The sequence below is a fragment of the Xenopus laevis genome, chromosome 6L, assembly GCF_017654675.1.
Source record: "Xenopus laevis strain J_2021 chromosome 6L, Xenopus_laevis_v10.1, whole genome shotgun sequence".
Taxonomy (NCBI): domain Eukaryota; kingdom Metazoa; phylum Chordata; class Amphibia; order Anura; family Pipidae; genus Xenopus; species Xenopus laevis.
Genome location: NC_054381.1, coordinates 53,048,103 through 53,065,165, shown reverse-complemented (window position 1 = coordinate 53,065,165; position 17,063 = coordinate 53,048,103). Strand labels below are relative to the sequence as shown.

Sequence of the window (17,063 nt, the reverse complement as noted above, 5' to 3'; positions counted from 1 at the left end):
TGAGGATCAATTGCAAACTTACTGAACAGTTACAGTATGACCCATGTGACCCCCTTAAAGTCACTGACTAACTCAGAGTTAGAGAGCTGAAAATTTGGAAGTTCTGTTCTGTTAGACATCCAGTCACTCCAGACTAATTAACTATATCAGAAACATTTTCTTTATTTTGTACAGCCTATCTATTTTCCCAGTTTTTATTTTTCCACTGAACTGTTCCTTTAAGATGATTTAATTCCATAATATTAGTATTGTGGCATATTAGCTACTCATTGCCACCTATTTCTAACTGTAGTGCAATACCTACATAGAGACGGTGAAGCCACGGAACTGGTTTTGCTTAAACTCTATATATATATATATATATATATATATATATATATATATATATATATATATATATATATATCAGATTAGTTCTAAATTCACCTGCAGAGTACAAAGTGAGAATTACTGTCCCACAAATCCCTAAGGGCATTGGCAATACTTTATGTTGCAGGTAATGTGGTTTTTTTTTTTGTATTTGGCTATTATTATTTTTTTCCATTTAGTTTTTTCTGAGCTTTGTAAATACTTTTATGATGTGCATCCTTGGAATGGCACTTTGTAATTATTCCAATGTGTCTGCTGTTTCCAGATGTTTATATATAAATATATAGATATGTATATACGGTGCTCAGTTCTGACTGGCTGTTTGGACAGTTAACGCTGCATATAAATGTATATTAATAGCCTTATTAGACGTGTATGACTGATACTGGGTGTACAGATATTGATCTGTTTTTGTCCATAAGTGAATGATGGTGCATGTGATGTCTGTCAACGTGTCCAGTAAATAAGGGATGGACAGTCTCTGCATTTAGCTGACTGAGGATGCTGGGAATTGTAGTTCAGCAAACAGTTGGAGGACTTCAGATTGGACATCCCAACCCTCAAATGGAAGGGTAAAACAAACCACTACATGATAATATCGGACCAAACAATGAATGTGCTCTAATCCTTTCTTGTAGCCACATTTCCTGTCCTGAGAAGTTGCTTCTATAGTTACATTAGTGTACAAATTAAATATTGTGTAAATCCAAAGTCTTGTATTTTTCTGTATGATATGATGTAACTGGCAACATTATGTAGCTGAAGATCGTATATAGATGTAAGGATAGGACATTCTAACCGTGTACCTAAAATCTTCTGTGTGTACGGAGGTCAATACTGTAGAATCAAAAATTCAGATGTGTTATATGGAACCCTTATTAACTGAAAACTGCAAATAAAGCTGTGGAACGAAAGGAACTGCTGACATCTTTTGTTTCTTTTGTGTCAAGTGAAATCGGGTTCTGGGATTTCAAGCCCCTCGAGGGCGCCATAAGTTTCAGGGATTTCCTCTTCTGAAAGTAGATGTATACCCACCCACACAATGGCCGCCATTACTAGGACTCTCCTTCTCAAATGATGTCCTCCGGACTGGGTCCTGGAACAAATGTTGGCACTAGAACTATTTGAGTGTGGAGGTTTTATGGGTGAATAGAGGCAAACAAACCTAACGTGCCTATGTGCAGTGCCAAGCTGGAGTGCTAGAAAGGTCACTGCAAGTGGAAACACATTGTCTGGAGTGATAAATGGCATTTCACCATGTGACCCAAAAGTGTGGGTTTTGCATATGCCAAGATAACTATACTGTTACTATACTGTTATATTATCTATTCAAACATGGAACGTTTGGTGGAGGAAGAATAATGGTCTCGGCTGTTTTCCATGGTGTGGGTTAGAGCTCCTAGTTCTATAGAAAGCAAACCTTAAAGGGGAACTATAGTCCAAAATAGAATAAAGCTAGAAATGCTGTATTTTGTATACTAAACATAAACATGAACTTGCTGCACCAGAAGCCTAATTAAACAAATGATTTATGATTTCAAAGTTGGCACAGCGGGCTGTCATCTTGTAACTTTGTTAAACATCTTTGCAAGACCAAGACTATGCACATGCTTATTGTGGTCTGGGCTTCAGTTGGGAGGTTAAGCGTAGGGATCGTCATAAATTTTTAAAATATTATCAAAATAGTACAAGTCATTATATCTGCAAGAAGCCGATATAGCAAGAATGATCAATAATCAGAATATGCAGACTGCATTGGGTCTGCGCAGGCCCGGATTTGTTGAGAGGCCACCTAGGCCAGGGCCTAGGGCAGCAGGATTTTAAGGGGCGGCCTGCTGCCCAACCACACCCACATTGGTTCAGAAACACTGGGAATGAGCAGGAGATACAATAGATTTTTAAATTTCCCATGCACCAATCCCCATTGCTCCAGTCCCAATATTGAAAATTTGAGCGAATAAAAGGGAGAGACGGGGATGACGAACGACTGCGGGCCTAGGGGTGCCCACTGTGTAAATCCGGCCCTGGGTCTGCGAGTACAAATCTCTACGCAGTCGCCGGCTGCTCTACAGGGAAACAAACAAAGCTGCTTGAGGTCAGGGAAGTAAGGGAGGGGGGTCCCCCCTGCTGTTTGAAAGTATAACTGTTTCCCTGCAGAGCAGCTAGGGACAGTCGGAAGTTTCCTATCTGCAGCTGTCAGAGCAAGTAAAACGAAGGGGGAATTTCACTGCATACAGTCGGGTTAATTATAAAAACGGTACACATTTTTTTAAATTATATTGGAGATAGATTTCTTTTTCATTAAAGAAAGTAAAAATGGGATTTTATTTTTTTGCCTTTACAGGCTTGGCTAGGGCCACACAAGTCAGATCTCGGCCTGTGGAGAAACAAACACATTCATACTGATGCCCTTTTGCTTGCTGTGCCTGCACCCGGAAACATTACATCTGCTTGGTGCAACGCGAGATTATGAATTTCCGAAATCCTAATCATCTGCCTGCACCCAAGTTTAGGTAACGTTTCTGGGTGCAGACACATTGGCAGAAGGTAGCAGCGGGTTCTCAGCCTGCGTTTCTCTGCAGTTTGTAATCTGACTCGTTTGGGCCCCAGCCTTAGGCTACAGTGAACAATTCAATTCTGTGCTTCCTGCTTAAAAGCCGCAGTTTCTGAAAACATTTTCCTGGTTTCATGACAGTAATACCACATACACACGGCAAGATCCATAGAGAATGAGTTTGGAACTGCGACATCTGCTCGATCCTCATCAGTGTTGAAACTTTACTAATGCTCCTGTTGCTGAGTGGAAGAAAATGCACCAATAATGTCCCAGCATCTAATGGAAACCCTTCCCTGAAGAGTAGAGTCTTGTACAGCAGCAAAGGGACTACATACTTTTGGCCATACAGTTTAGTGTGTGTATATTTTATATATAATTTTTTTAAATATATTTTTCCTATTTGAGTTCTGGATTTCCAACATATAATGCAACTCAAATCAACACTATTCATTAAATGTACTTGTCTCTAACGCCACTCCTTGCATTTCCACATTGTTGGTGCCCGTGTGTCTGTGTAAAGTATAAAGATCCATATTACAGAATGATCCATTATCTGGAAAACCCCAGGTCCCAGAAATTCTGGATAACAGGTCCCATACCTGTACTAAATTTAGTATCAGTATAGATGGTGCCTGTGCTGTTTGTTAAAAGGCCAGTTCCGTTTATAGTCTGAAAATGCCTCGCTGAGCTTCCATCACTGACCAATATCCTCATTGTAATCAAAGTTGTGCTTTGACTGTGTAGCAAAGTTCTTTTTTTTCCCCTCCAAATTTATTCTCCTTTCTCCAGCATAGCAACTGGGAAATAAACACAGATGTGCGGCCCTTGTGGCTCATTTTTTCCCAGGCTGTTTAATATGGTTAGTTTATTTTTTTTCTCGAATGGAAAAATGTCCCTCTATAAATAGGTTGTAACGTCCAGTTACTTTTCATTAAATCGACCAGTAATTTGCAACGTTGTGTGTGTAGTTGGGGATGAATATTTTATGAGCCACATGTTCTAGCGCTCGATTATATCAAATGAAATCATCTAAAGAAATCTTTGGAAGCCCTCCGCTCTGGGCCCATAAGAATTCCTCGGAGGGTCACGTTCGGACTTTGGTTGTCAAGTGAAATGGACTGGAAAAAGCAGAGTTTTATTAGTACAGCAATATTAGGGGGTGATTTATCAACTTTGGAATTCAAATTTTTGCCACAATTTGAATTCTTTTGCACAAAAACTCACAAATTTGAATTGTTACAGTTTAGAATTTTCTGGAGCTCGAAAACTCACAAATTTGAGTTTTTGGGGCTTGTAAACTCACAAATTCAAGGCATTCCAGATTTTTTCCACGATTGTATTCAATCGAGTTTTTATATTTGTTTTTTTTTAATAAATAAGCAAACATTCAAGTCTTTTTAAATTGTGAGTTTATTCGAAGTAGAAAAAAAACTAAAACATCACACATTAAATTTTTGAAAAATAAGCCCATAGTTGTCAAGTGACATAGCCCTGAAATGGAAAGTGAACAGTTTTATTATACAGAAATATTAGGGGTGATTTATTAACTTTGGAATTCAAATTTTTGCCACAATTTTAAAATTTTTGCACAAAAATGCAAATGTTTGGTATTTAGGGGTGATTCACCTTTAAGGTAGCTTTTAGTATGTTATAGAACGGCCAATTCGAAGCACATTTTAAATTGGTCTTCATTGTTTAATTTTTATAGTTATTTGCCTTTTTCTTCTGACTTTTTGCAGCTTTCAAATGGGCGTCGCTGACCCTTCCAAAAAGCTACAAATGTATTGTTATTGCTACTTTTTATTACTGATCTTTCTATTCAGGCCTCTCCTATTCATATTCCAGTCTCTTATTCAAATCAGTGTGTGGTTTCTAGGGGAATTCAGGCCCTAGCAACCAGATTGCTGAAACTGCAAACTGGAAAGGTACTAAATAAAAAGCTAAATAACTCAAAAACCTTAAATAATAAAAAATGAAAACCAATTGCAAATTGTCTCAGAATATCCCTCTCTATATCATACTAAAAGTTGACTCAAAGGTGAACAATCCCTTTAAGCACAAAAGACTTGAATGTAAAACTTCAACATCTAAAAGCTTGTGAGTTTATGTAAAAGTCAACTGGGGTTGTCCTAGGCGAAATTCAAATATTTTTGGGCTTGTAAACTCATAAATTCAAAGGTTTTTTTTGGGCTTTTAAACTCACAAATTCAAAGTTTTTTTTTTTTTGAGGCTTCTAAACTCACAAATTCACATTTTTTTGGCTTGTAGACTCACAAATTCAAAGTTTTTTGGGCCTGTAAACTTACAAATTCAAAGGTTTTTTTTGAGGCTTCTAAACTCACAAATTCGCGTTTTTTGGGCTTGTAGACTCACAAATTCAAAGTTTTTTGGGCTTGTAAACTTCCAAATTCAAGTTTTTTTGAGCTAGTAAACTCACAAATTCGAGGTATTTGAGTTTTTTTCCACAATTGTATTCAATCGAGGTTTTTATATTAGGATTTTTTAATACATAAGCAAACATTTGAGTTTTTTTTTTTAAATTGTGACTTTATTCAAAGTAGAAAAAAAAACACACACATTTGAGGCCCTTTAGTGTTTAACAAGAGATGGGGAGCTGAGATATTGGACCCACAGGAAAAAACACTTCCTATGAGCTGCAGAGCAAGAAAGAAAACATTTGGGTGCTACACTATCCTGGTCATTTGTATTTTCAGTGAATAAATGCATTGGAGCCAGAAGTGTGCAGAATTGCATGATCCTGTCAGCTATATATTGTCATGTCTGCAAAGCCACATCTCAGGGGAAGAGAGAATTGACTGAAAGGCTCACTAAGCTGTGGGAGTCGTGTGCAGTTAGATGTTGCCAGTGGTGCAGCTTAGGAAGGAAGATGATATAACAGACATTGTACTGAGAGGAGCCGAAAGTAAACGTCATCCTGACTGGCCTGTAACACACAGTCACCTCCCTTATGTATGATGTAAAAAGGAGGCCCTGCTGAATGCAGTTGGAACCCTTCTTGCCTGGGTACTCTACAACAATAATGTGATACTGGGCATTTTATTATCAATATGTCCATGGGGCACTTTCTTATAAGTAAATACAAGTGGGTTTTGTAGCAAATACTATTATAAGATAGTAGTGAGCCCCAAGGTTATATAATAACGTGGGCAAAGGTGATCACTATCCAGTAACCTATAGCAACCATTCAGACATTTGCTTTTATTCCTTTTAACTGCTGATTTGGAACATCTGTAGATCAGGTAACCATGGTAAAAACACACAGCATGTAGTACAGTGTATCATGCATTCAACTGCTCCAGGGTTAGCTTCCTCTTTCAAAATATACAGATCCCTGATCTGGAAACCGCATTTCCTTTTTCTCTGTAATAATAAAAGAGTAGCTTGTACTTTATCCAAACTAAAATATAATCAATGCTTATTGGAAGCAACACCAGCTTATTGGGGTTATTTAATGTTTACATGATTTTCTAGTAGACCTAAGGTATAAAGATCCAAACTACGAAAAGATCCATTATCCAGAAAACCCCAGGTCCTGAGCATTTTGGATAAAAGGTCCCATACCTGTGCCTGCAAATTCTTGCTACTGGCATTCAATTCCCAACCTCTGGTCAGTGTATAAAGACCATGTTATGTTTGTTAGGCATGACTTTCCCCTTCTTATTTTACACTGTTCTAGGTCCTGTATTGGAATGATTTCATTTGAATAGACAATGACCAGCACCAATGCAGCCTTTGCCCACCTAGTCCTTAATATTGTATTAGGCAATAATTCCAGGCACCAACTGTTATTTCAGTTTCTCTTTTAGTCTCCTAGGTTTTTTCCCAATTCCTCCTTAGTATCAAAAGGGCTCTTAGAGGCAAATTTATGAAGGGTCGAATTTTGAATTCATGTGAGTTTTTTAAATTCAAATATACTCGAAATTCAAATGGGGTGTTATTTATAAAAAAAAAATCTAATATCTAAAACTCAGACAAATTTTACTGACTCTAATCGAATTTGAATCGAATGCAACTATACTCAATTGAGTTTTTTCTCCGAAAAAAACTTGAATGTCAGGAAGGCTAGTAACTTATCCAAATTTGTCCCTGGACTTTTCCCATTGAGTTATATATGAAGTCGGCAGGTTTTAGGTGGCGAATAGTCTAAATTGAGTTCTGAAAGGATCAGACTATGATAAATCTCGAAATTCGAATTAAAACTTGAATCGAGTTAGGATAATTCACAATTCGACATTGCACTTATCACTAGATGAATTGGTACATTGCCAACCGGGGAACCTCTGTGTTGCTAAGGACCCAATATAGCAATCACACTTCTCCCAAATTGAGACGTGGAGTTCTTTGGAATTACATGGGGCAGTACAGGTATTGGATCCATAAACCTGTTATCCAGAAAGCTCAGACTCTCCCATAGATTCCATAGAATTCTGGATAATAGGTCCCATACCCATACCTGTACTTACATTTGTTAATACGTATTGGTGGGATAGCATTAGTAAGGTAATAGATTTTTACTCATTATTTCAAATATATAATTTCTTATAGTAATTCTAGGGAACTTTCTACATATCCTATTGGTAAGTAAAAAGCCTTTGGAATCTGTGAGCAGTTTCAGGATTAATACAGACTGGTACATGGCAGCCAGCGACACTCACTTGATTTAACCAGTGATGTACAGTGTGTATATTTTAACGTGTGATTTTTGAAGATTATATTGACAAATAATATTCTGGATTTATTTCTAGTTCAGTGGCAGAGGATTAGATTTTGGACTGAGAATGGTGGGAGACATCTCGGCAGCTGTGGGTTTTGTTGAAAAGACGTCAGATGTCCCATTTGGCACAGTCGTGTTCCAGGGTATTATGGGAGAGGCCAGTTGCCTATCTCTAGAAAAACACAGTGACAAACGCATTTCAGCACATTTCTAAGAGCAGAACTGTTTGCAGTCCGAGAAAGTTGCACAAAGAAAAGTGCCAGGAATCAAGTAGTGCCAAGTAATGTGTTGCCCGTTCTTTGCTTAGGCAACGTATGCACAGCCCTGGCAGACTCACAGAAGAATTTCATAGAATTGTGGCCGTGGGATCAGTTGTACCACCATCTGTTGCTGAGATGCAGATTTGCTTTGACATTTAGGGATTCGCTCCGTAGGTCACACTGGCCTCCAACAAGCCAAAGACCATAAAAGCAGTAATGTAATTAATAGCTATTAAGGTATATTTATGTCTGTATCATTCAGTGTGTGCTTAATGCAATTCTCATTCCTTCCTCTGCTTTCTCCCTCATGCCATTCCTCTTACTTCCTGTTCCTGCCTCCTACCCAGCCTGTAGGGTTGCCACCTGTCGGTATTTTGAAGGGCTGCCCGGGTCAAAACTTAATGCCCGGTTATCCAAATAAGGAAAACCGGGCAGGATTCCCTTGATTGACAAGGCGATCGGCCATTTGCGCAGCATAGCACCACCCCTGAAATCATAGCCACTCCCATCTATGTCATGGCCCCACCCCCTTCCCGGTCTCAGCCACACAGAAAGGTGGCAACCCTACCAGCCTGCCTCTCTGCCTTAAAGGTACACTGTAACTTAAACATGGATATCTCCACCCATTTGATAGGGATTATACTTATGATAAATCTCAAATTTATTGAAAAACTCAAATCAAATTTCAATAACTCCCTAGTCAAATTTGACTCTTGGCAGTGGCCATGTTTCTAAGTGCCCAGGAGGTTCTGGCTACTCTCGTAGAATGGGACTGGCCTAGATTTCTTCTAAGCTTGTAAGTAAAGTTGATGAGCTCCACTAGCTCGGGGCAATAGTTCACTTGGAGGCTCTAACACTCTTATTTGTGGTGCCATAGGTTACCAGGAGAGCTCCCAAGGTGGTATGGGATCCTTGTAGGGTGGCTTGATGTGCATGACTGCTGTTTCCACTCTATGGCATTGTCTCTGCACCACTGGAAGATTTTCCAAGTTCTGTGATACACCATGTTGGTTGTAGGTTTTCTTGTCCTCAGAGAAGCCCCAATCCTACCAGAGGTTGGTCTCAAGTCCCATCATGCCAGGTGTAACATCTGTATGTTGGGGTGAAAAATTGGTCCCTGAGATCTGGTATAATGTGGTGTCTGGTAATCGCCTTCCCAGTTTAACACTCCCAGGATATAGATGGCCTTGTCCCAGTTGTGTAGAAAAACTTTACACACTCCCCGAAAATAAAAACTAAAAGGGCTAACGACACTAAATGTTACTAGGGATAAATCCCTGTCCTTCCTCTTATGCAGGACAAAAGAAAACTGGAGATGTGAGGAGAAACGTACAAAATAGGGGTGTGGAAGCACTCTAAAGGCTAAGTAATAGTATATTTATGTTTAATGGAAGTGATAGTTTTAATGTACATTCCCTGGTCCCCTGTCTCAAAAGTAAGTTTACAAAACAGGGGTTTTTAGTTACAAAGTTATGATCATAAAGTTTAAAAGCCACCATACCACGTCAAGGTAAACCCCATATGGCGGTCCCTAACTTGTTTGCCTTTCGGCCATAGTATAAAAAGTCTTACTGCATAGTAGCATTCAGTGTAATCAGTGTCTGTTGAACCTTGGTTTCAGTGTAAAGGATCTATCCTCCCCCGCCAGTATGTGGCTTTTAAGGGAGAGGAATTGTCCAAACCAACGCCCAATTTTTAAAAGTATAGGGCCCCATTAGTTTAAGGGGGGGTATGGGGTGCTATTAAAAACCACATGAAGCTCAGCCACAGCTTCCGGCAAAAATACAATGTACAAAATAGGGGTGTGGAAGCACTCTAAAGGCTAAGTAATAGTATATTTAAGTATAATGGAAGTGCTAGTTTTAATGCACATTCCCTGCTCCCCCCTGGTACCTTGACGTGGTATGGTGGCTTTTCAACTTTATGATCATAACTTTGTAACTAAAAAACCCTGTTTTGTAAACTTTGAGACCAGGGAATGTGCATTAAAACTAGCACTTCCATTATACTTAAATATACTATTACTTAGCCTTTAGAGTGCTTCCACATCTCCATTTTTTTACAATGTAAGGAGAAACCCCTGGCAGTATAAGGGGGAAGAATGAGCTTCAAACACTATTGTTTTGACCTGCCTCCAGAGCAGTGGCGTAACTACTGGGGGAGCAGGGGGTGCGATTGGGCCAGGGCCCGCACCCCCTCAGGGCCCCCCGGCAGCTCGTGCACCACTGTGTTTTTAGGTAAATGCGGCTGTAAATGCAGCCGTTTCCGGGTGTACGGAGGGGGGCGGGGCCCGGCTGCACGTCCCGCGCCAGGGCCCGCCCCCTCTAGTTACGCTGCTGCTCCGGAGGTATCCAGGATTAACCCCAGATGTCTGCCCTGGGAAATTTCAATGTGCTAGAAAAAAACATGAGCAGTACTAGCATTTGTAAGTAAATATGCTATGCGCAAAGTTTATAAATGAGCCCCAGTATGTTAAATGTTTGTGAGCCATTCAGATAAAGATCCCATTTTGTCCCATGGCACCAGACTCTGGCCCTGAGAGTACATGTAGAATTGTGACTACAGTGTTCTTTTAATGCTGCCTGGGTACCCTAGCTTAGAAATGGACACAAACCACCATGTTTGTTTTTTTTACACAGGTCTCTGTACTCCATTCAGGATCCTTATGGCAGACAGTGAGGACTGAGCTACATTGTGCCCTCCAGCACTGTTATGTGCACCAAGTACTTAATGAATGAGTGCTAAGAACATAGCTCCCAACATTTGATGAATTAAATGAGGAACAAAAAGTTCTGCTGTGTGCTGCGAGGCAAAATAAAATTGACCGCACCCCCTACATACCATTTCCGTTTTACAAAATTTGTCCATTTATGGAAAGTTTGAACACATTTCTGGGCATTTTAGGGCCATGTTTTATGTATTGTTACAGTTCTCCTAATGAAGGTGAACTTGCCCTTTACACTGTGAGTGACAGTTCCCCAAGATACCTGCTTATCTTAAATAGCTACAATTGTATGTAAGTGCAGGTACTGAGTATTCTGGGCTCTGTGCCAAAAGCCTCTTATTTAATTAAGTTTCAGAAACTTTTGTATCTTTTGCCTCATGACATGGGATTGGTTGACATCTACTGTATGTTAATTAATTCCTAATAGTAAATAATAATAGTCTAATTGCTAATTAGTCATGTGGGATGGGAATTTGCTATGCAAATGATATGGGGAAGGGGGCCCTGATGCAGTAGTCCTGGTGGGCCTGTACCCCACAGTTTGACACTGAGGGGCCCATTTACTTAGCTCGAGTGAAGGAATAGAATAAAAAAAACTTTGAATTTCGAATGATTTTTTTGGCTACTTCGACCATCAAATTGGCTACTTCGACCTTCGACTTTGAATCGAACTAAAAATCGTTCGAATATTCGACCATTCGATAATCGAAGTACTGTCTCTTTAAAAAAAACTTCGCCCCCCTACTTCACCACCTAAACCCTACCGAACCTCAATGTTAGCCTATGGGGAAGGTCCCCACAGGCTTTCTAAGGTTTTTTTGGTCGTAGAAAAATCGTTCAATCAATTGATTAAAATCCTTAGGATTTAATCGTTCAATCTAATGTTTTTTCGTTCGATCAAACTAATTGCGGTAAATCCTTCGACTTCTATATTCGAAGTCGAAGGATTTACATTCGGCAGTCAAATATTTAGGGTTAATTAACCCTCGATATTCGACCCTATGTAAATCTGCCCCTGAATGTTCGAGATTTATTACAGTCATATGAAAAAGTTTGGGAACCCCTCTTAATTCTTTGGAGTTTTGTTTATCATTGGCGGAGCTTCCTTTTAATATATAACATGCCGTATGGAAACAGTAGTATTTCAGCAGTGACATAAAGTTTTTTGGACTAACAGAAAATATGCAATTAGCATCATAACAAAATTACACAGGTGCATAAATTTGGGCACCCCAACAGAGATATTACATCAGTTATTTATCAAAGGCCGAATTTATCTCAATATTTTCTGAAAAAAACTCTGACCAAATCTGCACAGGTTTTTTCAGCTTATTTATTAATACACTTTCCCAAAAATGTTCACATTTTTTCCACTAATAAATTAACGAAGGTTTCAGAAAATACATGCACGTTTTTCCACCTGCATTTTTCCTGCTATTGATTGTACTGATTATATTGATTGTGTTTAATATATTTTAATAAAGTCTTTGATATATTTAACTAACCCACACGACACAAGAACAGCCACCCTCACAGAGAGCTGGTGAGCAGTCCCATTTAGCATAAAACTGTTAAAGGAGAATAAAAGGTTAAATAACGAGTTCAATGTTAGACACCCCCATAAGGCATCAATAAGAAAAGTCTTATATTGCATAAGCAACTCTCTGTATTTGTGAGCCCAATTGAAAGCATTTCATCACATAATAAGACTGCACAGGTAAAGTGGGAGCAGTCCTGAGAGCTGCTTGGGAGCCCTGACAGGTTAATGAATGCAACATATTACAGGGCTCTATAATGATTGGGATCAATTATCCAGAATGCTCGGGACCTGGTGCTTTCAGGATAATGGATCTTTCCATAATTTGGATCGTCATACCTTAAGTGTAATAGAAAATCATGTAAACATCAAATAAACCCAATAGGCTGATTTTACTTCCAGTAAAGATTAATTAAATTGTAGTTGGGATCAAATACAAGCTACAGTTTTATTATTATAGAGAAAAAAAAATATTTTTCAAAATTTGCATTATTTGAATAAAATGGAGTCTGTGGGAGACGACCTTTCCATAATTCGGAGATTTCTGGATAACAGGTTTCCGGATAACGGGTCCCATACCTGTGTTGAGTTTGAAATGAATTTAGACTTTAACAAATCCACAACTGGATTGTTATTACCCTCATGACATGGGATTGATTGACATCTATGTTAATTAATTTCTAATAATAAATAACAATGGACTAATTGCCTATTAGTCATGGGATGGGAATTTACTATGCAAACGATATGGGGGGTTTGCGGGCCCCTGATGTAGCAGCCCTGATGGGCCCGGACCCCCCAGTCGGAAGCTGAATCTTCATTTTATTAAGTGCAAAACTCAATGTTTGAGATTTATTAAGTGCAAAACTCAGATGTAAAATTAGGCATCTAAAAGCTGGTGAGTTTATGTAGAAGACCCAGGCAAAATTAAAGTAATTTTTAAATTCCAGTATCTTTGAAAGCTGCATAGAAAATTATTCGAATTTGATTTCACTGTTACTACATTTTTTAATTACTAAGCCCGCATTTCAGTTTGGTGAGTTTTGCAGCATTGGTTATGGGATGTTATATATGGAATTGAAATCATAATTATATCTGCACAAGGTGCTGATGATGTCACAATGCCACGCCAAGATCACATGTCTGCTTAGCATCTGCACACGACATTCTCATTTCTAACCAAGTTCAAACATATTCCTTAAGATTCTTTATATTGTAATATCAGTCGTTTTATTCTTAGCCATAGAATAATTAAATTCATTGCTTAGTTTTATAAATTCTATAGGATGTCGTGTGTGGAAGCTGGAATCATAATTCCTTTCCAGTGCTGATGATGTCATAATGCCACACCAAGGTTACAGCTGTGTAAACAAGGTGATGATGATGTCATAATGCGAAACCAAGGTTACAGCTGTGTAAACAAGGTGATGTCATAATGTCACACTAAGGTGTAGGTGTAGCATCTGCACAAGATAAACAATTCACATTACTGATCAATCATAGAAGAAGAAACATGTATTTTAAAATTCTTAATATTCTAATTATATTCATAGCAATATTCTTAACTATAGAAGGATTTCCAATTAGAAGAATTAAAGGTAACTAAACCCATATATTTTGTAGGATGTTTAGGTGGAAGTTTTTATTTTATGAGCAGTTAAGAAAAGATTAATATTAATAAGTTAGGTGATAAGAAGTGATGTTTGTGACTGGGTATAACAGATTATAATCACAATAGCTACATAGTCTTTGTTTATTAACATCTTGCAACTGTTTCTTTATATTGAACTAATATCAGTAGTTTGATTACTTAAAATGATCTCAAATACCAGATGATTATATATTATAATTATTATTTTTTTTCACTCTACAGTAAATAATGACATAAAGATAAAATCAGAAATCAGAGAAACACCAAATGAAGGCGATGATGAGTCCAGTAGACTTTTCGAACTTCTAGAAATTTTCGATGGTAAGCAGTGTTCATCGATTTCGATTGAAATGCTAGAATGTCAGAAGGGGCCTCATTTAATGTAGGGCACAGATAAGATTTGTCCTGGGCTCCCAGGACTGAGGCCCCCTGTCAATTAAAGATTCTTCTTTAAATATATTTGAGTCCTGAAGCTTTTAAGTGAGCCATTTCTCCTATGTAAATCATGTTCTGCTCCTACAGAAAATCTTGTGTGTTATTTAGAAGTTTTGGCTACGATCTCACTCTCTCTCTCTCTCTCTCTAGAGAGATCCTAGCCAAAACTTCTAAATAACACACAAGATTTACTGCAGGGGCAGGGGCCCAGGACAAATATATATATATATATATATATAGACTGCAGATTATGTTGTATGAAATTGCTGTACATAACATATATTTTTTTCTTTTATCTAGAACCGTTAACTAAACCAGGATATTACAGGGAGAAAACAGGCTGGGAAAAACGTATGTTACTTAAGTATAAAGTAATCCTAGAGTATATCTTAATGTATGAAACAGATTAGAAAAAAAGATAAAATGATCACCACATAACATGCTTTATTATGTTATAATTCCACAGCACAGCAGAGTGCACTTTGCTATTGTACATTAATAATATGTGTTATTATTAGGGGCTGTTATGACATTGTGATAATTATTACATTATTAATATTGTCACATATTAACAAAGTGTCAACATATTCCGCAACGCTGCACAGTTAATGGGTGAATATGCTGAACATATAGATTACATACAAAAACCAATAACTAATACAAAAGATCTGGCAACACTTAAATCTGTTATCCAGAATGCTAGAGACCAGGGGTTTCCCAGATAAGGAGTCTTGCCTTAAGTATTTCTGATCTGAATGCCTTAAGTCTACTTAAAAATCAATAAACCCAATAGGATTGTTTTGCCTCCAATAAGGATTAATTATATCTTAGTTTGGATCAAGTACAAGGTACTGCTTTATTATTACAGAGAAAAAGGGAAATCATTTATAAAATTTTGAATTATCTGATTAAAATAGAGTCTATGGGAAATGGCCTATGTATAATTTGGAGCTTTCTGGATATTGGATCCCATATCTGTATCTGTAAGAGAAGCATCAGTGTAAGTGGGTGTGTTAACACACACACACTACCGATCAAAAACATATCCAAATTGTATAAATATATATATATATACAGAACTCCAAAGGTGGTGCTATATATATATATATATATATATATATATATATACATATATATACACACACACATACATACAGTATATACAAAAAAATAAAAAAATATATCCAAATTTTAAAAACCATTTCCTTTTTTCTCTGTAATAAAAAAACAGTATCTTGTACTTGATCCAAACTAAGATATAGATAATCCTTATTGGAAGCAAATCCAGTTTATTGGATTTATTTAATGTTTATATGTTTTTCTAGTAGACTTAAGGTATGAAGTTCCAAATTACAGAAAGACTTCTTATCCGGAAAACCCCAGGTCCCTAGCATTCCGGATAACAGGTATAGACATAAAAGACTGTAAATCAAATAATTAATTAAAATTAGATTGGACATAGGTTCTATGTATTATATGTGAAAAGGAAGCAGGGGTGAGGCCTTTGTTATATTACAGTGGTATACTAATAAAGAATAACACATAGGGGCAGATTTATTAAAATTCAAGAATAAATAAATAGATGCGGAGAAAAAAAGCCAACAAAACTCATTATATTTTTTCTTTAATGCTAGATTATTTTACAAAAAGCACCCAAAAATATTCCCATCCACTTTTTTTTCACAGAGAAATTCCCATTGACTATACAACCTCGCAGGTCTTTACTTGCCGAGTTTTTTCTGTCGACTTTTCAGGTTTATTTCTTTAATAAATCTGAATACTCAAGGTTTCAGACAATACATGCACTTTTTTTTTTTGCTTTATGAGAAAATAAAGACAACTAATTTTTTCCCCAAAGAGCCACAGAATACCTGTCATTTTAGTTAGTTAGTTGGTTAGTTTTACTACTAAATATGATTTTTTTTTTTTGCAGTTATCCCTCACAAGCCAATATTAGCCGAGGTCATGGTCTTAAGTGTACTTATCGTGGCCGGTTTTATAGCCGTGGGAATGCTTGCTGTTGGCATTGCTTGGTAAGTTTGTAAGTTCAGTATCTGCTCCTATCAATTTGCTCACAGGCTGATTGTTCAGATTTCTGTACATTGATCAGTCTATGTTGCTCCCCTGATTCCTATTCATTTTGTCTTTCATAGATATATGATATATAGAAAAATAAGCCATTGTTTTTATTTCAATCAATAGGATAATAGCAACAAATAAATGGCTTGAAGTGCAAGAAGACATTTTCGACGGCACAAAAGTTCTTAGATTTCCAGGTGCCGAGGATCAACTCAGAGGAATGCATTTTCCATCAGGTAAGATAATGAAGAGATTTCTACAAAAAGACACTTTCCTTGCTTTGAAGACAGTTTTAGATATCAGGGCAGTGAGATTCTTAGATCATTGTGGGGCTTCTTCCTTTTCAGTGTGTAGGAGCATAAAATGTAGTTTTCATTGTAGGATATTTTCTACTTACAGGGACTAGAAAGATTGTGCACTAATTGGCTTTAACAAACAAACATATAGTTGTTTAATATACTATGATTAATTATCACAGATCACTATGTTTTCCTCACATTGTTGTGTATTTGTAGTCACTTATATTGCAAATGCAAGTAGAAACATGGTTTCAGATCTGCACAGGCCCCTATATTAGCATTTTTAGTTTGGATAGGCATGACCCATGGGTTAGCAGCGAGTGTGTATGAGCCCAAAAGGAAGCAGGTTTCACACCGTAGAGGGGAATTCCATAACCCTTGCTACAGAGAAACATAAATATGGGGAGCTACCTTTA

At 37.5% G+C, this 17,063-nt stretch overlaps 1 protein-coding gene across 1 annotated transcript; it reads left to right on the top strand.

The window, feature by feature from the left end:
- Positions 1-12,702: 12,702 nt before the first annotated feature.
- LOC121394609 lies at positions 12,703-16,779 on the top strand. Its single transcript, XM_041566030.1, has 5 exons — positions 12,703-13,781; positions 14,057-14,155; positions 14,570-14,620; positions 16,203-16,302; positions 16,472-16,779. The coding sequence occupies exons 1-5, from the start codon at positions 13,697-13,699 to the stop codon at positions 16,752-16,754; spliced, it is 618 nt and encodes a 205-aa protein (XP_041421964.1). The 5' UTR covers positions 12,703-13,696; the 3' UTR covers positions 16,755-16,779.
- Positions 16,780-17,063: the final 284 nt, after the last annotated feature.